The sequence below is a fragment of the Mirounga angustirostris genome, unplaced genomic scaffold, assembly GCF_029215605.1.
Source record: "Mirounga angustirostris isolate CCGP_5_RB_7025 unplaced genomic scaffold, mMirAng1.0.hap1 SCAF_10, whole genome shotgun sequence".
NCBI classification, from domain to species: domain Eukaryota; kingdom Metazoa; phylum Chordata; class Mammalia; order Carnivora; family Phocidae; genus Mirounga; species Mirounga angustirostris.
The window spans coordinates 79,657,525-79,683,699 of NW_026991718.1; the positions used below are offsets into that span (position 1 = coordinate 79,657,525).

At 42.1% G+C, this 26,175-nt stretch overlaps 2 protein-coding genes across 6 annotated transcripts in view; one reads left to right on the forward strand and one right to left on the reverse strand.

The window, feature by feature from the left end:
- The first annotated feature begins 5,541 nt into the window (after nucleotides 1-5,541).
- CNOT11 (CCR4-NOT transcription complex subunit 11) lies at nucleotides 5,542-25,308 on the forward strand. 3 transcript variants are annotated; one of them, XM_045885203.3, is made up of 7 exons: nucleotides 5,550-6,230; nucleotides 9,140-9,304; nucleotides 19,061-19,213; nucleotides 21,052-21,254; nucleotides 22,408-22,610; nucleotides 23,988-24,084; nucleotides 24,172-25,308. In XM_045885203.3, the coding sequence occupies exons 1-7, from the start codon at nucleotides 5,708-5,710 to the stop codon at nucleotides 24,367-24,369; spliced, it is 1,542 nt and encodes a 513-aa protein (XP_045741159.1). In that variant the 5' UTR covers nucleotides 5,550-5,707; the 3' UTR covers nucleotides 24,370-25,308. The 3 variants fall into 3 exon arrangements, with proteins under 3 accessions (XP_064428707.1, XP_064428708.1, XP_045741159.1); XM_064572637.1 differs by lacking the exon at nucleotides 19,061-19,213 and having other exon boundaries at nucleotides 5,542-6,230; XM_064572638.1 differs by lacking the exon at nucleotides 24,172-25,308 and having other exon boundaries at nucleotides 5,548-6,230; nucleotides 23,951-24,084.
- RNF149 (ring finger protein 149) overlaps nucleotides 23,803-26,175 on the reverse strand; it is a 38,905-nt gene continuing 36,532 nt past the window's right edge. For all 3 annotated transcript variants that reach the window (XM_064572639.1, XM_045885200.3, XM_045885201.3), the window contains one exon: nucleotides 23,803-24,346. The gene's annotated coding sequence lies outside the window, so the exon portion shown is untranslated. The remainder of the gene's footprint in view (nucleotides 24,347-26,175) is intronic.

The following is a 26,175-nucleotide window of genomic DNA, read 5'->3' on the forward strand; positions in this document are numbered from 1 at the left end:
GTTACGGGTTGAGTTAGGGTCCACCTCTCCTAAATTCATGCATTGAGTTCTAACCCCCAATTAGAATATGACTGTATTTGTAGAGGGTCTTTAAAAGAAGTGAGTTCAAATGAATGATCCACTAATCCACTATGAATCGTGTCCTTATAAGAAGAGGAGATTAGGACAGATAGACAGACAGAAATGCATAGGAAGGTACAGAGACATGACCATCTACAAGCCAAGGAGAGAGGTCTGAGAAGAAATCGACCCTACTGACTACCTTGATGTCAGACTCCTAGCCTGAAATGCGAGAAATAAATTTGTTTAAATTTCTGTTGTTTAAGCCTTGTCTGTGGTACTTTGTTACAGCGGCCTGAGCAAACTCATATATATTTCCAGCTACCTTTGAAAGGGAAATCCCTTGCTATAATGCCCAGAAAAGAGAACAGTGGGAAAAAAGCATGAGAATGTCTTTAAAAAAATTTTTTTTAAAGATTTTATTTGAGAGAGAGAGACAAAGAGAGCAGAGGCAGGGGCAGAGGGAGAGGGAGAAGCAGGCTCCCCGCCGAGCAGGGAGTCCGATGCGGGACTAGATCCCAGGACCCTGAGATCATGACCTGAGCCGAAGGCAGACGCTTAACCGACTGAGCCACACAGGCGTCCCAAAAGCATGAGAATTTCTACAAAAGGATGAAAACAGAAGCAAACATCCGGCAAGAGTTTAGCTCAGATATGAAAGCCAAACGTCCCTCGACCTCAGCTACCTGAAGCTCAGCAAGGAAGCAGCAAGTGTTCCGAGAAGTTTCTAAACTAGCGTCACAGAGTCCAATTTCCAGCAGCCACACCCCCTCTCAGTGCACCACTCGTGGGAGCCCCAGCTGCAGGGCTCACTCTCGCGGGAGAATCACAACAACCCAACAGGGATGAGAGAAGTAGAAAAACTACAAAAGACAGACCCAAGAATTCAAAAAGATATAGCAACCACAGGACGCTTTGTAGAGCGCAAATAGTTCTTTTTGCCTAATTGGCCCTTGTCATTACCCGTCTCAGAACATCATCAGAGCAGCGTTGAACTGTCTGTACGCTCCATCCGAAAAGAAGAGAGGGAAACGTGATCTAGAAAGAACTTAAATCCGTTTCAGTGGGATGTTTTGACTCCATGGTAAAGTCGGTTATCATAAAGGATGAAGTGATTCTCCGGGCGGGGACGGGGTTCTAGACTGCACAGAGAATTACTGTGGGGCTGACCAAGAGGTCACCAAGCTCCCCTGAGCATTATGAGAGCAGGGCTTGATCTCTTGTTCACTGCCTTTCAACAGTGCCTACAACACTGGCGCATATTGGGAGCTCGAATCAGTATTTGTTAAATCCCCAAATGCTGGTGTCGAGTCTAAGGACTGAGATGAGGTGCGTGTGAAGGACAAGTACGAAGACATAAGCTCAGGAGAGCTTAGGGCCTTCGGGAGGCCGAGGGTAGGCCACTCAAAATGTGCCACTTTGGCATATTGATTATTTAAAATAAAATTTCTTTTTTTTTAAATTTTATTTATTTGAGAGAGAGAGAGCAGCAGGCAGAGGGAGAAACAGGCTCCCGGCTGAGCGGGGAGCCCGATGCGGGACTCGATCCCAGGACTCAGATCATGCCTGAGCCAAAGGCAGACGCTTAACCGACTAAGCCACCCAGGTGCCCCATAAAATAAAACTTAAGGGGCAGCCTGTGTAAGAAGGACACTCAGACCCTCTTCTGCCCCCCTGAAATCTTCCTTGTGAGCAATACCCTCCCTGTACTAGGAGGTAAAGAGAGATGGGAAATTTAGAGCAGAGAAGTCTGTACAAACAGCTCTTGTTACTTCTTACTAATTTACTACCCCAGGCCGAATTCTGTGTAGAATTCCTTACTCCTGGAAGCTCCCAAAGCTGTTTTCTTCGTCCTGTCAGTTCCTCACAGATTCATTGTGTCTTTGTCTAAAAAGTATGAAAACTGCCTGCCTTGGTCATTTCTTGAGGTTTCAATTTCATTATTGGACCTCTGTGCCCACGTAATAAAAATTTGGGGTTTTTTTCTCCTGTTAATCTGTCTCATGTAAATTTAATTATTAATCTACTTGGAAGAACCTTGGGCCGAGGAAAATGTTTTCCTCCCCTCAGCCTCTACTGGGTTGACCCGTGTCCCCACAAAATTCATGTCCACCTGGAACATCAGATTGTGACCTTATTTGGAAATGGAGTCTTTGTAGGTGTCACTGAAACCACTTAAAAGCATCAAGTTGCACAAAAAGAAAAATGGCTGCACTAATGTTTCTTCAGCGAAGCTCAATTTAAAGTAACCTTTTGCATCTCTTCAGCAAACCTCCCTTCTTAGCCTTTTGTTTCAGGAACCTGGTAGCACCCTGAAAACTACCAACACTGAGGAGGTAGGCAGCACAGACACAATTCCTGTTGAAACTGGCTGGTTCCTGTATTTCCCAGTAACTCCCCTCCCCCGCCCCTTCCTTGCAGGGGAGGGGCTGGCAGTTTTGAGAAGGCCCTAGCCTGCTGCAGCCTCCTTGCCCTGCAAAAGCAATAAAGCTATTGGTCCTCTTTAGCCCAGACTCTGCCTTCGAGTTGTATGTTGGCCCCAAAGCACCACAGGTCGGTTTTTGACAACACAATCAGTGAAGATGAGCTCATATACCAGATTAGGGTGGACCCTCAATCCAATGACTGGTGAGGTGGGAGAGCTAGGTTCTTGTCTCCCCAAGTCCAAGAATGAATCTCAAGGACAAAGGAGAGTGAGTAAAGCGATGAGTTTTGTTTTTTTTTTTTTTAAGATTTTATTTATTTGACAGAGAGAGACAGTGAGAGAGGGAACACAAGCAGGGCAAGTGGCAGGCAGAGGGAGAAGCAGGCTCCCCGCTGAGCGGAGAGCCCGATGCGGGGCTCGATCCCAGGACCCTGGGATCATGACCTGAGCCGAAGACAGACGCTTAAGGACTGAGCCACCCAGGCGCCCTGCGATAAGAGTTTTTATTAAGCAAGAGCACAGAAAAAAAAAGCTGTCAGAGTGAGAGGGGTCCCGACAGGGTTGCCACTGAGGGCTTTTAGAGTTGTTCTTTTATTGAAGGTTAACCAGGGAATTTACATCTTTTTGACTTCTCTACTGGCAGCACCATGGATTAAGGACACGTGATAACATCTTTAATGGTTTACCTCTTTTTAGGTAGGGTCTGGTTATTTTCTGTTGACCACAGGAGACTGTCATATGTAAGACTCCCTCCTTGGACACCTAGGGCAGGGTGGTCTGGAGTGTTCCCTTATCTCTGATTTCCTTACACCTCCACATTGTTGGGATTTCTGTGAGCCTGATCCAGTAGCCCCCTTACCTATCCCTCCCTATCTAGCCCCGCCTGTCCCTTTTGTACTGATGTCCCCATAAGAAGGCCATGTGAATGCAGAGGCAGAGAGGGAAATGGTGCAGCTGAAAGCCAGAGGATGCCAGAGACCTTTGGCAACCACCAAAACCTAAGGGACAAGGGAGAATTTTTCCTCGAGCCTTCAGAGGGAGCACAGCCCTGCCCACCAACACCTTCATTTTGGACTTTTAGCCTCCAGGACTGTGAGAAAATGAATTTCTGTTGTGTTAAACCACCCAGTTCATGGTTGTTACCAGGAAACTAATGCAGGACATGAGAATTGTTTTCAGGGAAATCATCTCAATTTTGAAAATGGTCCTACAGAAAGAAAAGTATTTAGTTCTTTTGGTGGTGGCGGGTAATTATGTTCAAATATTTTGAAACATCTTTAAAAAACAGTAAAACAGGGACACCTGAGTGGCTCAGTTGTTAAGCGTCTGCCTTCGGCTCAGGTAATGATCCCAGGGTCCTGGGATCGAGCCCCGCATCAGGCTTCCTGCTCAGCGGGAAGCCTGCTTCGCCCTCTCCCGCTCCCCCTGCTTGTGTTCCCTCTCTTGCTGTGTCTCTCTCTGTCAAGTAAATAAATAAAATATTAAAAAACAAACAAACAAACAAACAAAAAACAGTAAAACACACACACACATCATATATATATATATGCTAATTGCTATTACAAATAGACCCCACAATGTAAAATGGCTCAAACACAATGTTTATTTACCATAGTAAAAAAATAAAATGAGAATATTTCCAAGCTAATTGGAACCAGTTTCCCAACAGTCCCAGCATTAACAAATTGTATTTGCTGCTGTTAGAAAGCCTGTTTTGGGGCGCCTGGGTGGCTCAGATGGTTAAGCTTCTGCCTTCGGCTCAGGTCATGATCCCAGGGTCCTGGGATCGAGTCCCACATCGGGCTCCCTGCTCAGCAGGGAGTCTGCTTCTCCCTCTGACCCTCCCCCCTCTCATGTGCTCGCTCTCTCTCTTATTCTCTCTGTCTCAAATAAATAAATAAAATCTTAAAAAAAAAAAAAAAGAAAGGCTGTTTGAGGGCCGTCTGAGTGGCTGTCAGTTGGGCGTCCGACTCTTGATGTCAGCTCAAGTCTTGAACTCAGGAACCTAAGTTCCTATTGGGCTCCACTTAAAAAAAAACAAGTGTCTTGGCAAGACCTTTCCTTTTTTTTTTTTTTAAGATTTTATTTATTTATTTGAGAGAGAGAGCACATGAGGGGGGGAGGGCCAGAGGGAGAAGCAGACTCCCCGCCGAGCAAAGAGCCGGATGCGGGACTCGATCCCGGGACTCCAGGATCATGACCTGAGCCGAAGGCAGTCGCTCAACCAACTGAGCCGCCCAGGCGCCCTTGGCAAGACTTTTCTAATGGGTAATCTAGCAGTAAATTGAAGAAGCCTTCATAATTTGCATACTGGTGATCCAGCCAGTTCTCTCCCTTCAGTTTTACTTTAGATGAAGGTGGCGCTTAACGGATTCCTGAGCTGCTAGCATTTTTCCGCGCAGACCGGATTTCCCAAACCCGTCTCGTGGAAATCGCGGGGGAAATCCAGTATGTTCCTTTAGGTCTAGGGAAGAACTGGACAAGTCTGGGGAACGTCTTTCGCGGCCGGGGTTACTATTCCTAAAGGTTCCCCCGGGGGCTTCCAAACACAGTCAAGGCCCAGAATCAGAGCCTTCGGGCAGAGAAAGGAAAAAGTTGCACAACAATTTCGTACATGAGTATTTATTGGAAACATTTTCTCAAAATCCTGTTAAAATAACCATGTACAAAAACTCAAGTGCAAAAAGGATTTCAGACTGGAAATTAACTTCGGTTTTGAGAAATGTCCTCTTGCGGTGCCTCGCATTTAAACAGTTTAACTCAGGAACCGTCACGTATGGCATATTGAGAAAACCAGAATCTAAGACGCATGCTTCCAAACGATAACGTGGCGCACGTTCACCGGGACCGTCCGGTGCCAGGCTCTGCCTCGGGGACCGCTAGGAGGCCCGCTTGGGGTCGCCGAGGAGCAGGCCGCGCCCCCCAGCGCCCGGCGGTCTCGCGGCAGGACCCCCGCAGCACCAGGCCAGAACCTCGCAGGCCGGCACCGCACTTCCGGCCGCTTCACCCCGCCCACCCAGCGACTCCGGATCCTCTCCCTGGCCTCGCTCTGCCCGCCTCGCGCTCGCTCCGGGCTGCCCCTCTGCTCTGCGGCGGTCTGGCTTCCCCGACGTGTTTTGTTTGCGACGCTGTCGTGTATCAGCGCGCTTTACGGCCGTGGGGACGGGGCGAGCCGGCGCCAGGGCCACTCCGGCCGGGGAGCAGGGCAGGCGGACGAGGTTGATGCCCGGTGGCGGGGTGAGCGCGGCGTCTGGCCGGCTACTCACCGCCGCGGAGCAAAGGGGTGCCCGGGAAGCGGCGGGGTCGGCGTCCAGGAGCGGCCCGGGAGGCTCCGGCTGCGGCGGCGGGGGCAGAGGCGGAGCAGGCGGCCCCGGGCCGGGCAGTGGAGGCCCAGGGGGCCCCGCGGGCAGGATGAGCCTGACCCCGAAGGAGCTCTCGAGCCTGCTGAGCATCATCTCGGAGGAGGCGGGCGGCGGCAGCACCTTCGAGGGCCTGTCCACCGCCTTCCACCACTACTTCAGCAAGGCCGACCACTTCCGCCTGGGCTCGGTGCTCGTCATGCTGCTGCAGCAGCCGGACCTGCTGCCCAGCGCGGCGCAGCGCCTCACCGCGCTCTACCTGCTCTGGGAGATGTACCGCACGGAGCCGCTCGCCGCCAACCCCTTTGCCGCCAGCTTCGCGCACCTGCTCAACCCGGCGCCGCCAGCGCGCGGCGGCCAGGAGCCCGACAGGCCGCCGCTCTCAGGTACGCCCGAGGCGCGCCGCCCCTCGCCCGGGCGGCCCCTCCCTCCCGAAGCCAGGTGTGCGCTGGGGATAGATGGGGCGCTTTCCGCCTGCGCTTGTGCGAGCGTTCATCCGCAAGTGAAATGGTCTCCTTTTGAAATTATCTAATTCCCCTCCCCCCGCGAAGTATGGAGAAGTGGTAGCTTAATCACAGATTCAGGGCACCGCAAATTATTCCTCTCCACTGTGCGGGCCGTCAAATCACGCAGCTGAGTGGGGCTTGACAGTTTCAGCAACTCATTCACGCTTCGTTACTGTAGAGCACGTCTGAGGTGGGTGACGTTGTAACTAAAGACGCTCTGCTCCCGGTTTTAAGTCTCAGTCGAGTAACTGGAAGTCGTTCAGAACCCGAAGAAGTTGTTAGGCGGAAATAGACATTAAATGGTGTTTAAGGACTTTGCAGCCACCTTCGTTGGTCTGATGGGTGTCCCTGGATGATGTGATGGGGGAGAGGATGGAAGGTAGTCTCAAGTTCACGGCCTAAGTTAGAAAACGCATGACTACTGGACGTTATGTAAAATGTGTATTTGTGCAGTATTGTTGAGATCAGATCAGTGGGTTTCATTCGAGGCTGACTTTTTTTTTTTCTTTTTAATAACTCAGATTCTCCATGAGACTTGACTTTGGGAGAAGACTCTGAGCCAGGAAAGGAGAAGGGCACCGAAGGGATGGTGATTAGTGATAGGGGTACCTGGAAAACTAAGACAAAGACCAGTGTACTGGGGGAAGTAGGTAGAAGTGGGGAAGTTTGATCTCACAGTACTAAATCAGTGGGAAAAAGAGCACTGTATAGATAGGGGCCACTATACAGAGAGATAAAAGGTGGAGGCAGTGGATTTTGAGATAATACCAAGTTTTTCATAGCACAGGAGGACTTCTACCTTGTAAGCTAGTTGGTGTTCATGCTTGGCATCCCCTTTGATCTAAAGCATCTTCTGGTTGGTTTCCTGCACTGCTCTTATGTAAGAGGGGCAAACCTCGTGTTGGAGAAGATGCCCTTATGGTACTAGTACTGAACTAGGCTTTCAGGAAGTTTGAGAATGCCCAGAAAGTAATGGAACGTAGCATGGGAGGTCAAAAGCCACCATCCTAGGGGGCCCTTAGCAGAGAATGGGGACAGTGTGGGATTTACTCAGAGAACTGTTTGAATTCTGAAGGCCAGGTTAAGCAAAAGGAGGATGACTTACGGTCATTCTCAAATGCCGGGAGTCTAAACCTAGATTCAGACCATCGACTGCATTGTAAACACAAATTTGCCAAGGAAGGACTCCATGGATAGTTATTTTATCTCTCTGTGCCTCCGTTTCTTTGTTTATAAAATGCAGATAATAATAATACCAAGCTGATAGGGTTATCATGAGGAATAGAAGTTGTTTTTTTTTTTTTAAGATTTTTTATTTATTTATTTGAGAGAGAGAGTGAGAGAGAGAAAGAGCACAAGATGGGGGAGCGGGAGAGGGAGAAGCAGACTCCCTGCCGAGCAGGGAGCCCGATGCGGGACTCGATCCCGGGACTCCAGGATCATGACCTGAGCCAAAGGTAGTCGCTTAACCAACTGAGCCACCCAGGCGCCCAATAGAAGTATTTATAATAATTCTTAACCATTATTATCCTTACTTTCGTTAAATAGAAAACAGAATATCAACATCAAAGGCTTGTATGTCTAGAGTGAGCATCTAATGGGTATATTTTTAAAGTTTTTCAGGTGATTCTGATGCAGAGCTAGGATTGAGAATGTATCTAGGTGTAAATAAGATGGCTTCCCGGCACTCAAGAAGCTTGCATTCTGGTTGGGGAGACATAAATATAGTCATAAGCCAATGTAGTAAGTGTTGTGCTAGATGTCACATACGAAATGCTTGGTGGCACAGATGAACAGCTACCTTTGTGGCTGGAGACATTCTCAGAGGGAGTAATGTTTTTGCTGGCTATTGATTAAAGATGGGGTGGGGGGGAGGTGTGAGGGAAGTGTGTGGCCCTGTCAGGTATTCTTAAAGAACTGGGTATATTGGATGTTTTGAAATCAGGAATTCGAGAACCTGGGAGATTTTGTGCAACTGGAGTGTAGGATATGTGGGTTAGAGGGGAGTTCAAGAGATGAGATTGGGAAAGTGGGTCAGGACTAGAGGATGAAGGGTCTTATAATGGTGCAGAATTTTGGGTTTAATTCTGTGTAAACAGGTTAAGTATGGTGAGCAGATTTGTACCTAGAAATATAACTGAGTGGTAAGTGGGAGTGTGGACTGTGGGTGATGGGTTGGTGGGCAGGAGTCAAAACTGGGAGCTGGGGAAATGAGGAAGGCTGGCCTGGAATCCTGGCGAAGAGGGGAGGGCCGGGGAGGGGATGGAGATGAGGGAACAGAACCCAGCCACAATGCTGCTGTGGGATGGATGAGGCTTGGTGAGCAACTGAATGTGGGGCAGAAGGCAACAGCATTCAGCACTGTGGGAATTTTGTGGCTGCACTGTGCACTGAAGCAGGTATGAGATGTGTTTGCGCTGCGGATGCTTCCTCGTCTCTTCACCTGGTACAGTTGCTCACAGCAGCAGAGGAGAAAGAGAAGCATTTCTGAGCACTAGCTTTTTTATTTGTTTTTGCTTGCATGTGTAAGCTTTAGCCTTTGCATGTTGGAAACAAAGTTTTTAATAGTTAAGAAAAACTTAAGTTCCATTGATACTGCCACAAATCCGAGATTTTCAAATGGCATATTTAATTACATTTTCATAAATGTATGTATTTGGTTAACTGAAACTTAATTATAATTTTGTCTTTGAGTGGAGATGGCAAGTTGCAAATGCTAATTTTACCAGAGTCAAGTTAATTTTCCAAAAATAACCATTGGAGAAATTGTTATACGTTTTTGTTTACAGGATTTTTGCCTCCTATAACTCCACCAGAAAAGTTTTTTCTTTCCCAGCTGATGCTGGCACCCCCAAGAGAACTCTTCAAAAAGACACCCCGACAGATTGCACTGATGGACGTTGGAAACATGGGCCAATCTGTGGACATTAGTGGGCTTCAGCTAGCCTTGGCTGGTAAGGAATTGGTGGTTTGGTATTCTTGTGTGGTAGCATTAGGCTTTTTTTTTTTTTTTTTTTTTTGAGGTTCTCCAGTTAAAATGAAGGTCTTTTTAACTGTGCTAAAACTTAGTAACTTCCATGAAAAAAATAGCTTTAGTACTGGATCCTTGCTAATATGGCACATAAATTCATTCTGAGTTTTCACTTGAATTGATTGCTTTCCAATTTAAGAAGAATGCTGGATAAAATTTAGTAGGTTTAAAAAAATTTTCCTGATGTCAATGCAATTTCTGTTAAAATCCCAACAATGTGTTTTGCAGACATAGAAAAACCCATCATAAAATTCATACAGAATCCCAAGGAACCCTGAATAGTCAAAATGATTTCTCTTGGCACCCTTGTTGAAAATTATTTGACCTTAAATGGAAGGGTTTATTTTGGGGCTTTCTATTCTATGATCATTGCTTTGTCTATATTCTACTTCCCCACGTTTGATTACTGTAGCTTTGTAGTAAGTTTTGAAGTCAGGATGTGTTTAAACCTCCCGTGTTCTATGTTTCAAGATTGCTTGGGCACCTTCTGTGTTACACGTATAAATTAATGAGTGGGTTGTCTTGAAGCAAAAGCATGTTGTGGTAGAAAATAGAGGAACTTTCTTGACCTGGATGGTCAGACAGAGCCTCTCTGAGAAGGGAAGGTAAAGAGGCACCTTTCACTTGACTGCTCTGAGCAAAAATATGGATGAAATGGGTCTTATACCATTTGAGAGTGATTCATTAGGGAAATTCTAATACATAGGCAAAATTGTGAACCCTTGACCTTGTGATTGAGCTGCAGCATTAATTTTGACAGTTCCCCATCCTTCTTAGACTTAATGCATCTGTGACATTTGGTTTCTTATATAAGGTGACACTGTTCAATAAACTACTTTTTCCTTGGAGCATTCTGAACCTCTGAACCTCACTTTTTAACTCCTGGGTATCAACAGTATAACAATGAATATTTTATGAAACCAAGAGAAATCTTTTTTTTTTTTTTTTTTAAGACTTTATTTATTGTCAGGGAGAAAAAGAGAGAGCAGCAGGCAGAGGGAGAAGCAAGCTCCCGGCTGAGCAGGGAGCCCGATGTGGGACTCGATCCCAGCACCCTGGGATCATGACCCGAGCCAAACGCAGACGCTTAACCAACTGAGCCACTCAGGCGTCCCAAGACAAATCTTTTTAAGACTTTTAAGCTTGAAGGTACGCAGAAATACTCATTAGTCACTAGTGCTAGATACAATCTATTCACAGAAATAAAACAATGTTTTTTTTTTTTTTAAGATTTTTATTATTTCAGAGTGGGAGAGGGAGAAGCAGGCTTCCCGCTGAGCAGGGAGCCCGATGCGGGGCTTGATCCCAGGACTCTGGGATCATGACCTGAGCCGAAAGCAGACGCTTAACTGACTCAGCCACCTAGGCGTCCCAAAACAATGATTATTTCTTTAAAGATTGTATGAAAGCGGGGTACAGAGGTGACAAGCAGTTTCAGTCACCTTATCTTCAGATGGGATATATATTCTGAGGGTTCTAGCTTTGTATTCAATAAAGTGAGAATCAGATCTGACCTCCCTTACAATGACTTGAGTTAGTCTCTCAGAAAGTTTTGAAGTATATCAAGCCCAGAAAGGAATATGTGCTAGAGTTAGTCTTGAGAGAGCTTGGTAAAGTGGCTAAGCTTGCTGCTTGCTGTCCCCTACCCAGATTGAAGATGTCCCAATCCATTTATTTTTATAAGTACCAGGGGAAAAAAGTGATATACCTATCTTTTCTGGAGCTGGCTACCACAGATCACCTTTGCAGAGGCCTGCAATTCATGTCTTGTAGTAGGATCCATGGACCAGAGGTTATTTATGGAGGATGCAGTTTTTTTTTAAAAGATTTTATTTATTTATTTGACAGAGACACAGCAAGAGGGAACACAAGCAGGGGGAGAGGGAGAAGCAGAAGCAGGCTTCCCGCTGAGCAGGGAGCCCAATGCGGGGCTCGATCCCAGGACCCTGGGACCATGACCTGAGCTGAAGGCAAATGCTTAACGACTGAGCCACCCAGGCACCCTGCATTTTTTTAACTTTAAATAAACAAGCAGACAAGATAAACAGAAGTAACCACAAGGGGCACTTTTACCCTGTTAACAATGTCAGTATTCATTTCAGAGGTTTTATTAAAAATTCCTGACAAACAACCTGCACTTACTAGTTTACCACACAGTGTGCCAATTTAAACATTTTTCTACACTTTGGTCAAGAGTATGTTAATTTTCTGTACTTTAGTAGTCAGAGAAAACAGCATCTCAGGATAATTTTAATTAGCATTTTTCCTATTAAATGAAGTGGTTGAACATGTTATAGGTCTAAGGCATCTTTCATGTGTGGCCATTTTTCAATTGGATCAATGGTTTTTTATTAACACGGGTAGCTCTTTAAGGAATCAGGAATTTAGCCGTGTTTTCAAAATTACAAAATCTGAAATATGCAATTCATAAAACCTGCATATATTAAGGAATTATAAAGTGGCCCTGGAGCAACCATCATCTAGGTTAAGAAATGGAATAGTTTTAGGACCTAGAGGTTCCCTGTGTGTTTCTCTTACTAGCTGCTCCCCTTCTCCCCCGTCACTAAGCTCACTTTTGTGGTAATCATTCATGATTTACTTTATAGCCCTCCCCTCTGTACATGCCTGTAGTTTAACTTTGGATGTTCTTAAACTTGGTGTATATGTGGAATCATACTGTGTTCTTTTGGGTGTTAGTTGTAAGGTGAATCCATGTTGATAAACTGTGGTGGCTTTTCATTGTTGTTGTGACATTCATACGATGGAATACCAAGTTCTTGGGCGCCTGGGTGGCTCAGTCGTTAAGCGTCTGCCTTCGGCTCAGGTCATGATCCCAGGGTCCTGGGATCGAGTCCCACATTGGGCTCCCTGCTCTGCGGGAAGCCTGCTTCTCCCTCTCCCACTCCCCCTGCTTGTGTTCCTGCTCTCGCTGTGTCTCTCTCTGTCAAAAAAATAAATAAAATCTTAAAAAAAATAAAAAAAAAAAGGAATACCAAGTTCTTTATCCATTTTACTGTTGATGGACATAATGTTGCTATGAACATTCTGGTACATTCTTCTGGTGTACGTGTGTGTTTCTTGTAGAGAGAAAGAGAAGCACATGTAACTTGACTAGCTAATGGCAGATTGTTTTCCAGAGTTGCTGTGCCATGTTTCATTCCCATTAGCAGTGTGCTAGTTACTTGACATTCTCTGCATCTGATAATTTCAGGCTTGTTTAATTTTTGTCAACCTGGAGGGTGTGTAAGAGGGTGTGTAATAGTATCTTGTGTTTTGACTGACCCCCGCCCCCCCCATGAGGTTGAACATCTTTTCAGATGTTTATTGGCCATTCAAGCTTTTTTTTCTTTTTAAATAAAATGCTTGAAGTCAGCCCATTTTTTCTTTTTTAAAAAATTGATTTGTAGGAGTTGCTTTTTTTTTTTTTTTTTAAGATTTTATTTATTTACTTGACAGAGAGAGAGACAGAGCAGGAACACAAGCAGAGGGAGTGGGAGAGGGAGAAGCAGGCTTCCTGCTGAGCAGGGAGCCCGATGCAGGGCTTGATCCCAGGACCCTGGGATCATGACCTGAGCCGAAGGCAGATGCTTAACGACTGAGCCATTCAGGCGCCCCTGTAGGGGTTGCTTTTTAAAAAAAAAAAAAAATTGAAGTACAGTTGACATACAGTATTACATTAGTGTCAGGTGTACAATATTAGTGATTTGACAGTAGTATGCATTTATTCAGTTATCACATTAAGTGTAGTTACCATCTGTTACCATACAAAGTTATTGTATTATTATTTTTAAAGATTTTATTTATTTGACAGAGAGACACAGCAAGAGAGGGAACATAAGCAGGGGGAGTGGGAGAGGGAGAAGCAGGCTTCCCGCTGAGCAGGGAGCCCCATGTGGGGCTCCATCCCAGGACCCTGAGATCATGACCTGAGCCGAAGGCAGACGCTTAACGACTGAGCCACCCAGGCACCCCAAGTTACTGTATTATTAACAATATTACCTACGCTGTACTTTTCATTCTTATGATTTATTTGTAACTGGAAGTTTGTACCTTTTAATCCCCTTCACCTATTTTGCCCATCCTCCTGCCTCCCTCCCCTCTGGCAACCACCAGTTTGTTCTCTATTGAGGGGTCTCTTTCTGGTTTTTATTTGTTTTGTTTTGTTTTGTTAGATTCCACATAGGTGTGAAATCATACGGTATTTGTCTTTCTGTGTTGGACTTCATTTAGCACAATACCTTTTAGGTCTATCCATATCACAAATGGCAAGATTTCATTCTTTTTTTATATTCTTTTTCACAATATTCCATTGTGTGTGCGTGTGTATATATATAGCCCATTAAATGAATGTGGTTGAACATGTTATGAACATGTAACAAACATGTGGTTGAACACACCACATCTTTACCTATTCATTTATCAATGGACACTTAGGTTGCTTCCATATCTTGGCTATTATAAATAACACTGCAATAAACATAAGGGTGCATATGTCCTTTTGAAGTAGTGTTTTTGTTTTCTTTGGGTAAATATCCAGAAGTGGAATTACTGGATCCTGTGGTACTTCTGTTTTTAGTTTTTGAGGAGCCTCCATACGGTTTTCCAGAGAGGCTGCACCAGTTTACATTCTCACCAACAGTGCGTAAGGGCTTCCTTCTCTTCACATCCTCACCAACACTTGATATTTGTTTTTTTCATACTAGCTATTCTGACTGGTGTGAGGTGATATCTTACAATGGTTTTGATTTGCATTTCCCTGGTGATTAGTGATGTTGAAAATCTTTTCATGTGTCTGTCATCTGTATATCTTCTTTGGAGAAATGTCTGTTCTGGTCCTCTGTCCATTTTTAAATCTATTTTTTTTTTTTTTGGTGTTGTAGGAGTTCTTTATTTTGGATATTAACCCCTTATCATATACATCATTAGCTCCTCCCATTCAGTAGGTTTCGTTTCGGTTTCCTTTGCTGTACAAAAGCTTTTATTTTGATGTAGCCCCAGTTTATTTTTGCTTTTGTTTCCCTTGCCTGGGGAGACTTATCCATAAATAAGTTGCCAAAGCCAATCCAAGAGTTTAGTGCCTATGTTTTATTTTAAAAATTTTATGGTTTTGGGGTGCCTGGGTGACTCAGTCTGTTAAGTGTCTGCGTTTGGCTCAGGTCATGATCTCCAGGTCCTGGGATCAAGCTCCACCTCAGGCTCCCTGCTCAGCGGGGAGTCTGCTTCTCCTTCTCCCTGTGTGTGTGCATGTGCTCTCTCTCTCTCAAATAAATAAACAAAATCTTAAAAAAAGGTTTTATGGTTTCAAGTCTTATGTGTAGGTATTCTGAGTTTATTTTTGTGTATGGTATAAGTGGTCTAGTTTCATTCTTTTGCAAGTAGCTGTCTAGTTTTCCCAGCACCATTTATTGAAGAAACTGTCTTCTCCCCCAGTTGTATATTCTTACCTCCTTTATGGTAGATTAATTGGCCCTTTAAGCATGGGCTTATTTCTGGGCATTCTGTTCATTCATTGATCCATGTGTCTGTTTTGTCCCGATACTGTACTATTTCGATTACTATAGCTTAGTAGTAGTTTGAAATCCAAGACTGTGATACTTCCAGCTTTGTTCTTTCAGAAGATTGCTTTGGCTATTCAGGGATCTTTTTTGGTTCCATACAAATTTTAGGATTATCTGTTCTAGTTCTGTGAAAAATGCTACCAGCATTTTGATAGGGATTGCATTGAATCTGTAGATTGCTTTTAGTATGGACATTGTAACAGTATTTGTCCTTCCAATCCATGAACATGGAATGTCTTTCCATTTCTTTGTGTCATCTTCAGTTTCTTTCCTCAGTATTTTAGTTTAGGTCTTTCAGCTTTTTAGTTAGAGTTATTCCTAGGTATCTTACTATTTTTAGTGTAGTTGTAAATGGGATTGTTTTCTTGACTTCTCTTTCCACTGCTTTATTAGTGTATAGAAATGCGACAGATTTCTGCACGTTGATTTTGTATTCTGGAATTCATCAGTTCTAGCAGTTTTTTGGTGGAGTCTTTTGGGTTTTCTCTATATAGTATCATGTCATCTGCAAATAGTAGAAGTTTTACTTCTTCCTTACCAGTCTTTTATTTATTTGTCTGACTGCTGTGGCTAGGACAGGACTGTGTTGAATAAAAACGGTGATAGTGGACATCCCTGTCTTGTTCCTGACCTTAGTGGGAAAGCTTTCAGCTTTTCACCATTGTGATGTTAGTTGTGGATTTATCATACATGGCCTTTATTATGCTGAGGTATGTTCCCTGTATACCCACATTGTTCAGAGTTTTTATCATGAACAGATGTTGAATTTTGTCAAATGCTTTTTCTACATCTATTGAGATGACCATATCCATTTTATCCTTTATTTTGTTAATGTGATATATTATGTTGGATATTTTGTGACTACTGAACCATCCTTGCAACCCAGGAATAAATTCCACTTGATCATTTATTTGTGTTCTAATCTTACTTCCTTTCTTCTGCTGGTTTTAGGTTTTGGTCTTCTTTTTCTAGCTCATTTGGGTGTAAGGGTAGGTTGCTTGAGATTTTTCTTGCTTCTTGAGGGAGGCCTGTATTGCTAAACTTCCCTCTTGGAACACACTTCTCCTGCATCCCGAAGGTTTTGAACTCTTGTGTTTTCATTTTCATTTGTTTCCATGTACTTTTTAAAATTTCTTCTATTTCCCGGTTGACCCATCCATTGTTTTGTAGTTTGTTACTTAATCTCCATGTATTTGTCTTTTCGTTTTTTTCATTGTGGTTGACTTCTAGTTTCCTAGTATTGTGGTCAAAAAAGATGCATGGTATGACTTCAGTCTTTCTGAACTTGTTTTGTGGGCTAATACGTAATCTATTCTGCAGAATTTTCCATGTGCACTTGAAAAGAGTGTGTATTCTGTTTTAGGATGGAATGTTCCAAATATATCTGTTAAATCCATCAGTGTGTCATTCAAAGCCACTGTTTCCTTATTTTCTGTTTAGATGATCTGTCCATTGATGGGAGTGGGGTGTTAAAGTCCCTTACTATTACGTATTACTGTCAATTTCTCCCTTTATGTCTGTTAATATTTGTTTTATATATTTGGGTGCTCCTCTGTTGGGTGCATAAATACAATTGTTACATCATCTTGTTGGATTGTCCCTGTTATGATTTTATAGTGTCTTTATCTTTTGTTACAGTCTATACACTTAAGGTTTTTAAAAAAATTTATTTATTTGAGAGAGAGTGCGTGTGCATGAGTGGAGGGAGGGGCAGAGGGAGAGTGACAGGGAGAAGCAGACTCCCCGCTGGGCACAGAGCCTGATGCGAGGCTCGATCCCAGGACCCTGAGATTATGACCTGAGCCCCGAGATCATTACCTGAGCTGAAGTCAGACGCTTAACCAACTGAGCCACCTAGGTGCCCCTATTTATGTAGGTATATATGCATTTAAGTAGGCTCTGTGCTCAACGTGGGGCTTGGACCCTGAGATCAAGAGTCCCATGCTTTACCAACTGAGCCAGCCAGACGCCCCTACAGTCTTTGTTTTAAAGTTTAGTTTGTCCAACGTAAGTATTGCCACCCAACTCTTTTTTTTTTTCCTCCCATCCATTTGCATGGACTATCTTTTTCCATACCTTCATTTCAGTGTGTCTTTGGGCCTGATGTTTGTGTCTCTTGTAGGAAGCATGTAAGTAGGTCTTGTCTTTTTATCCAGTCACCCTATGTCTTTTGATTTAAAAGTAAATGTGCATTTTAGTTCATTTACTTTTTAAGTATTCATTGATACGTACTTTTTGCCATTTTGTTAATTGTTTCCTGGTTCTTTTTGTACTTCTCTTGATCTCTTCCCTTATGATTTGATGACTTTATGCTATGTTATGCTTGGGTTCCGTTCTGTTTTTTGTGAATCTATTAGAGGTTTTTGGTTGGTGGTTACTGAGGTCCATATAAAATATTCTTTGTATATACCAGTCTAAATTAAGCTGATGGTTGGATAAGTTTGAATACATTCTGAAAGCACTATATTTTAACTCCCCCACCCTGTTCCACATTTTATGTACATATTGTCCTATTTTACATCTTTTTATTTTGTGCCCTTTATCTAATTATTATAGATATAATTGATTTTACTATTTTTGTCTTTTAACCTTCATACTAGCTTTATAAGTGATTGATCCAGTACCTTTAGTATGTGTTTGCTTTTACTGAATTTTTTTTTTTTATAATTTTCTTCTAATTATGGCTTTTTCTTTTCTGCTTACAGAAGTCCCTTTAACATTTCTTGTAAGGCTAGTTTAGTGGTGGCAAACTCCTTTAACTTTTGTTTGGTAAATTCTGTCTGTCCTTCAATTCTGAGTGATAACCTTGCTGGGGCAAGTACTCTTGATTGTTTATTCCCAGTACTTTGAATATATCATGCCACTCCCTTCTGGCCTGCAGTTTCTGCTGAAAAAACATCTGATAGCCTTATGGGGTTTCCCATGTAACTATGTGCTTTTCTCTTGCTGCCTTTAAGATTCTCTTTTTGACATTTTAATTATGTGTCTTGGTGTGGAGCTTCTTGGGTTCATCTTGTTTAGGGCTCTCTGCTTCCTGGACCTGGCTGTTTCCTTCCCTTGGTTAGGGAAGTTTTTTTTTTTTTTTAAAGATTTTATTTATTTATTCATGAGAGACAGAAACAGAGGGAGAAGCAGGCTCCCAAGGAGCGGGAAGCCCGATGCGGGACTCGATCCCAGGACCCTGGGATCATGACCTGAGCTGAAGGCAGACGCTTAACCATCTGAGCCACCCAGGCGCCCTGGTTAGGGAAGTTTTTAGTGATTATTTCTTCAAATAGTTTTCTGCCCCTTTCTTCTTTTGGGACTCCCTATAATGCAAACATTATGCTTGATGTTGTCACAGAAGTTCTTTAACCTATCCCCATTTAAAAATTTTTTAACCTTTTTGCTCTTCAGCTTGGGTGCTTTCCATTAACCTGTCTTCCAGATAGCTGATCCTTTCTTCATCTGCTAATCTGTTGTTGATTCTCTAGTGTAGTTTTCATTTCAGTTATTATATTCTTCAACTTCGTTCTGAGTTCATTCACTTCTCTCAAGACTAGTGAGGATTTTTATGACCATTACCCAAACTCTTCATCAGGTAGATTGCTTACCTCGTTTCCTTTTAGTTCTTTTTCTGAGGTTTTATGTTGTTTTTTTCCAGAACTTATTCCTGTCTCATTTTGTCTCTCTGTGTTTGTTTCTACATATTAGGTATGTCACTTACATCTCCTGGACTTGAAAGTAGTTGCCTTATGTAGAAAATGCCCTAAGGACCCCAGTACCTCAATCCTCCCTGGTCACTAGTACCAGGCACTGTAGAGGTATCCCCTGTGTGGGCTGTATGTACCTTCCTGTTGTGACTGGTCTGCGACAGCTAGGGGTGCTCTGATGCGTGGGACTGGCCCCCAGCACAACTGGCTGAGAGGCCTGACTGTAGCTGCCGCTGACTTGGTGGTGGGTGTTGTTAGCTCTTGGTGGATTTGTAGTTTTTGGGGAAAAAAATTAAGAAAATATTTATATTGAATCTTGCCCTTTGTTTATATGTGTTGCAGACAGCTTTTCCCAATTAGCAGCTTGTCTTGTCTTTCTCCTTGTGATACCCTCAATTTAAAAATGTCTCTTATTTTATCCTTTTTCAGAACGCCAGTCTGAATTGCCAACCCAAAGTAAGGCTAGCTTCCCTAGTATTCTCAGTGACCCAGACCCAGACTCTTCTAATTCTGGATTTGACAGCTCGGTTGCCTCTCAAATCACAGAAGCTTTAGTCAGTGGACCAAAGCCACCTATTGAAAGTAGGTATATATAATTTTATATACTTGGGTTTTATTTTACCAGCGTCCTGAGACTTTTGGTTTAAAACATGGTGTTATTTTTTGTTGCTCCCCCCCTTTTTTTGTTTTTTAAAGATTTTATTTATTTTCTGAGAGAGAGAGAGACTGCAAGAGAGGGAACATAAACAGGGGGAGTGGGAGAGGGAGCAGCAGGCTTCCTGCCGAGCAGGGAGCCGGATGCAGGGCTCAATTCCAGGGCTTGGATTATGACCTGAGCTGAAGGCAGACACTTAACAAGTGAGCCACCCAGGTGCCCTTTTTGTTGCTCCTTAAACTTGAATTCAGTGAGAAATCTCCTAGGGTCTAGTAGAACATAGTAGAGATGGTCAGTAAAGTTAGTTTCTTCTTTAATAAAAGTATATACCAAGTTTTTTATTATCAGCATTCCTGAAGATAGAAATTCCAGTTTTACTAAAATGAGTTTTTTGTAATGTATTTTTTCTTTTATAGTGCTATATTAATCTTATCACTCTCATTACCTTCTCCCTTATAAAGTTTTACTGATCTTACAGTTCTTATTTTACTTTAATTCAAAGAAAATACCTACTGAACTTGAAATAATACAGCTGCATCTTTTGGTTTCATGGGCTTTTATGTGGTTTTAAAGATGAAAGCATGCTTTATGCTTAGGAATAAGAAAATGTTCTCCAAATTACAGTGTTACCACGAGTTTAAAATTTACATGACTTTAATGCCATCATCAGATCTTCAGCATAGATGGGTTTAATATCTGAAGTCTCAGCCAGTCACAAGTGTGCCTGAAGGTCCATGGCACATTGATTTTTATTTAATACTTGCTTAGGCACAACTTTGTGTTGCATGAGCCACCAGAAAGGTATGTGAAAAGCAAATCAGTTAGATACTGAGTCTAGCTAAACATCAGGCATCTGTACCCTGTGGGAATATTTTCCTTATCACATAAGTAGCGCTTCTCAGGAAGTGTTAAGAATTTTGTTTTCTTCCTATAAATGGTCTGAAAAGATGAGATACTAGTCCTGGTGATGTAAGTGAAGAATGAGTATAGTTTAAGATAAACTGATGATTCTTAGCCAGAAAACCTTATCAATAAACTAATCTCAAATTTGGCAGGGGCTAGGATCCATGATTGGGATAGGCCATCTTAAGCCCTGTGTGGAAACCAGAGTGAGGTCTGAAATTCGTTCAGCAAAAATCCCAGCCAGCATTTATTTTAGTGGGTTTATAACTTAGAGATAATCTTGTTTCACAAAAGTTGAGGTATTGAGTCACTGCAATTTCCCATTGTACTTTTACTGTTTCATGAGAATGAGTATGGGATTTGTGGATTTAGGGATTTATGATCTCCGGATTCATTTGGAAACATTAAAAGGCAGCTATACTTTCCTGTTTCCTGCCATTTCATCTCCAGTTTGCCACCTCACGGTTATAAGATGCAAAAAAAAAAAAAAACAGTACAAATAATAGTGGTATCTGAGTAAAATAGTAACCAAGAGTAGGATGAGATCAAATAGCATTTCATTTTTCCCATCAGAACTTTTACCAGTATGTGAAGTTGTATCCTTTGCTTCTGAGTGGTGATCATGCTTGAATTAAAAATTGTCAGATCATGGTGTAGTGGCCTTTCTCTCTTGAAAAATAGATTTGGTCTCTAGCATAATAATAATGTTATTAGATCAGTGTTTCATTTTGTTGGTATTTTGAATAAAACCCTGACTTTCTTATATCATCTCTGCTTTGGATTTTGAAGTCTGAAAGTTTTGTGTAGATGTGTATAGATGTTAGCTTACTGATAGAAGCAAACATTCCTGTTCTCCTTACAGGCCATTTCCGCCCAGAGTTTATTCGTCCACCACCTCCACTCCATATTTGTGAAGATGAGCTGGCTTGGCTGAATCCAACAGAGCCTGACCATGCGATTCAGTGGGACAAATCAATGTGTGTCAAGAACAGCACTGGTGTGGAGATCAAGCGAATAATGGCCAAAGCCTTCAAAAGCCCCTTATCTTCTCCTCAACAAACACAGGTATATATTTATTGTAAGCATTTTATCCTTAATCCTCCACATAATAAGTGAACAGTAAATGATCCTGTCAACAGGAGCCCTCAGCAGTAGGAAATGTTTTGGATCCAAGGAGTCTTGGATCTCTGGATCTTTGTTCTGCTTCTCCAGCCTTGGTCATTTTACTCTGGTGGGAGAAGATAGATCTCATATTTTTGGCACATTCCATACATGGTTACATTTAAGCTGGGCAGTAACTCTACTGAGGCTAAGTGAGATTATTAACATTTTAGAAAGATGGGAAATGAGACCCGGGGAAGGTAAATGAGCCTGTCACACAGCTGGTTAGTGGTGAATTTGAGACTGACAATAGCCCCTGCTGCCCAAGTGTAGACTCCTCTGGGGGAAAGGCAAGGACACCTGGTGGGTGCTTTCTGTTTGAATCTTATCCAGCTTATATATTTTCACATTAGAACTTGTGAGGACATATTGACACTTCGAATCCAGTCTACCACCAAAATGTTATTTTTCAACGTCAAATAGCTGTGTTTATAGTTCACTTTGTTTGCTAGGCCATCCTGAAACATAGTCCACTGTTGGTATTTGCAGGTAGGTAGGGGAAAGAGCATAGATAATTGGTAAGAAAAAGGACCTGTTTGGCAGAAATGTTTTTGAAGATACCTATTTGAATTGCATAGTGTGAGCAGGACCGGAATGGTCTCGTCCTGCCACCTGAGGCACTGTGACTGTAGAGAGCAGCTCTCCCTCTTCCCGTCCTGCTTCTCTCCTCAAGTATTTGTTCTCCACCTGGCATGCTCCTCAGTTCTTTTCTGGGGAGCTGGTTGGGGTGGCAACTAAATTACTTCAGGTTCTAACAGATGACAGAAAAAGTCTACAAAGGAGTTAAGGATGATATTGTTACAATGCAGACAGTATTCTATCCAACCAGGCAGTACTGAGTCTGGTTTAACGCCCAGGAGGGATCACTAGCGTGTTTATAAACAGTCTTTACAGTTCAGTTGTAAATTAAAAAATCAAGACATGATTTTAATGGTTTGAGGGAAGAAATTTATGAAGTTGGTTCAATGCAGATGATTTTATAGCTTGTTTTTACAGGCAGGACAGAGAATATTTGACTTAAGAACTTCTCTCTTCTTAAAAATTTGGTTGTATTTAGCTCTTGGGTGAGTTGGAAAAAGACCCCAAACTCGTTTATCATATTGGCCTCACTCCAGCCAAACTTCCTGACCTGGTGGAAAACAACCCTCTAGTTGCTATAGAAATGCTGCTGAAGTTAATGCAGTCAAGCCAGATCACAGAGTATTTTTCGGTCCTGGTCAACATGGACATGTCTTTGCATTCAATGGAAGTTGTAAATCGGTAAGTTTTTATACTCAATCAGGTGGGGGAGGGGCACGGGAGAATATAGATCCTGATTAAAAACTTGCAACAAATTTTAAGGATTTTTTTTTTTAAATTGTACTAAAGACTTTATCCTTTTAAGCTAATCAGCCGGTCAGAAAAAGCCTGGCCGGAAGCCAGGTGATCACAAGTACGTGTATAGGAGAGTGTTCTTTTTGGGGTTGGGGAGGGAGGAAGCATGAGGTTTTCAACTTTATTTTCTGTTAGTGGCAAAACTGGTTAGCTGCTTGTTGAAAATATACTACTACGTTTCTGCATTCTCCTGCACAAGTCTTTCCCCCTTTGTAGACTCACACTTCCTTCAGGGGCTTCCCTCTGCTCCAGTCCTTGGATTGACCTGCCTCTGAGTGCTTGCTGCTTCCCTTTCACTACATTCTTATAGCATTATTGTCTTCACCAGATATTTGGTATTTAGTCCAAGAATAACCACATCTTTTTGTCAGCATTATTCTTTCTAGAGAATAATTTCAAGGGCAAGGTCTGTTCCTTGTGCCCCCCCCCCCCCGCCCCAACCCGTCCCCATCTCAAGTGACCATAGCACTGTTCCTCAGAGCAGGAGCTCCTCAGTGCCTTATGGAAAAAGGTTCTACAGGCAAATAAGTTTAGAATTTCTTTTGGAAATTCATAGTGTATAGTTAGCATAGCATCCCTTTATTCCTATCCCATCTTTTTGTTTTCCTTAAACATTCCACAGAATCCTTTGGAAAGTACCAGCTTTCCTTTTCAAGACTCTAATATGCCACCATGCCTTCTCTCACATTCCATCCAGGTCTCTATCAATCACCGTGTTCCTAAATATGCCACATTAATCCCAGATTCCAAGCTTTTCCTCTAATCATTCACTACGTTATTAGGAACACTTCTAGGTTTCAGTAAGCCATTTGACCTTTCAAGGCTTTTCTCATCTTTTCATTTACACTGCTGCTTACAAACCCATTTTTTTTAGCATTTAGCTATATAGTATACTATTTACTTACTAAACTATACCTTCTCAGATATACCACCTTCCATAGCACCTAGGTCTAATTGGGGTTTAGTAAATGTTACTTATTAGTGTGAAAACCATTAACTACAAAGTCTGATTCAACCAAAAACACAGGAATGTGGTGTTCAAAAAAAAATGAATAATTACCATGTGTAATGCTACGTATGGACTTAAAAAATGGAAGTGTCTTTTATTAACAAGCAGGGTGACTCAGGCTTATTTGCATAAATATGTTTAAAACTAGGTAACTGATCATAAATCAGAGATTTTTACTAAATAACCATAAAATATAAAATTTCTCTTTGGTTAACAGTGTTTAACAGCCCTAACATTTTAACTTTATGAAACAGACTAACTACAGCTGTTGATCTACCTCCTGAATTTATTCACCTTTATATATCAAATTGCATCTCTACTTGTGAACAAATTAAGGATAAATACATGCAGGTAAGTAACAGAAAGTTGTAAATTTTATAAATACCTGCCAAGAAAACGGGTACAATAAATTTGTTTTTTTTGTTTTGTTTTTTCCAGAATCGTTTGGTGCGTCTTGTGTGTGTCTTTCTCCAGTCCTTGATCCGTAACAAAATTATTAATGTGCAGGACTTGTTTATAGAAGTGCAGGCATTCTGTATTGAATTCAGTAGGATACGAGAAGCTGCTGGCCTTTTCCGGTTGTTGAAGACATTGGATACTGGAGAAACACCTTCTGAGACCAAAATGTCAAAATAATACCTCATCAGAACCACCACATTAATTGTTCAGCTGTATTGTGACTTAATTTTTAAAACTGTTAGAACCTTCAGTGGATTGCTTGGCCTATGCATATAAACACCACTTTATCTACTTAAAGCAAAATTTTTCCTTTCCTGGAGGACTTTTTCCTTGAGATGGATTTTTGGTAAGAACTTGGAAAAATGTGGGTCTTGCAGATGATTAGGAGTAACGGTTATCCACAAAAAGTTACTGCAAACAAGTAGATGAGGTCTTTAGCACTGCAGAGCAGAGTGCCTGTTTTTAAAACACAAGTTACAAGCTACTGATAAAACAAGTTACAGGCTACTGATAAATCAAGAATCCAGTTTTCTTAAGGTTCTAATATTAAAAGTATTTAATGACAGTATATGAAGACATAGCTTAAGAATTTGTCATACTGCCCTTGAGATGAAATCAGCTGAATGTTTTTGAATCAAGTGGCAAACAGAAGCTTGGCCCTTGAACCCATTTGTGCGCATAGCCCCTAATTTCTCATTAAGCACAGTCTGAACCAAGGACATGCTTCTAACTTGATCCTTTCATGTCATGGGGACTTAATAGACAACAAAATACATGCATTTCTTGGACCTCTTATAAACATGGGAACTCTTAGAAACCCTTTTTTGAGACAATAGCTGGTATAGTTTTTTTTTCCTCTTGAGATGTTAGTTCTTCAGTTATTAGTTTAAGATAGTTATTTTTTTGTTTTAAGTATTTTAGTCCATGCTTTGGGAGATAATATCACCACTGAGGAACTGTCATGTAAAACCTCTTCCTGAGTGGGAACTGTACCTGCTGTGGTGGGGCACATGGCCTGTTTGCAACATAGGAGAACAAGGTGGCATCATGTGGGCTGTTACCCCTCACTTAACTTTGGACAACAGTGCCTTACATTAAAGTTTTTTATGAACTGTATTACCTGATGTGTTTTTTTACTTGAAGAAACCATGAAAAATTCCTCATTTATTGAGGTACTTCCAAAGCATATTCTTTATAGGGAAATCATCTATTCAACAAGAATTACCTTCCAGTTTAACCCTCAGCAAAAGTTAAAACCACTAGGCTTGGTGTCCTTTAAAATGAGTACAAATAAGTTCCAATCCTGTAATATTGGCAAAAGAACAGTACTCCCACTAGATTTATAGGAGATTTTGTATCTTAGCTATTTTTACGAAAATAAGGGGTTTGTAAATATATTTGCTTAAAGGAAAGAAGAACCCAAGCCAGTGTAACAAGAGGAATGCCTTTAAACATCCAAAATTCTAGCAACCTTGATTTCTGTCCATACCCAAGACATCACTGTTTTACATACTCGGTTTGGGAAAAGAAACCATTCATTATGCAGATACTTTTTGGAATGGCAAAGTTTGGACCACTGTGGAAGCAACCCAAATTCAGGCTCAAGAACCTACTGATTCTCTGATAACATGGAACGCATGGCCAATAGCACTAACTCATGCCTGAACAAAGCTTATCTAACATGTATTTTCTCTATAAGGCACTTCACAGCCTTCATGTGCTGAGAACAGTAGACAACACTATGCTTGGGGGCCATTTTAAACTGTGAAATCACCAAGGTACAGAAGTTTGGAAAACATGGCACTAAATAGACTGTGGAAAAGGACACAGTGTTGACAGTTTGAGCTGAAACAAGAAGGCAAAGTGTCCTCTGGTTCAACCTCAACTGGAAAAGTGTGTCTGGTGCCTCAAAATTTTCAACACATTGTATGGGTACGTGTCCACCACAACTGCAAAAGTACCACACATCCTGATTTTGGGGTT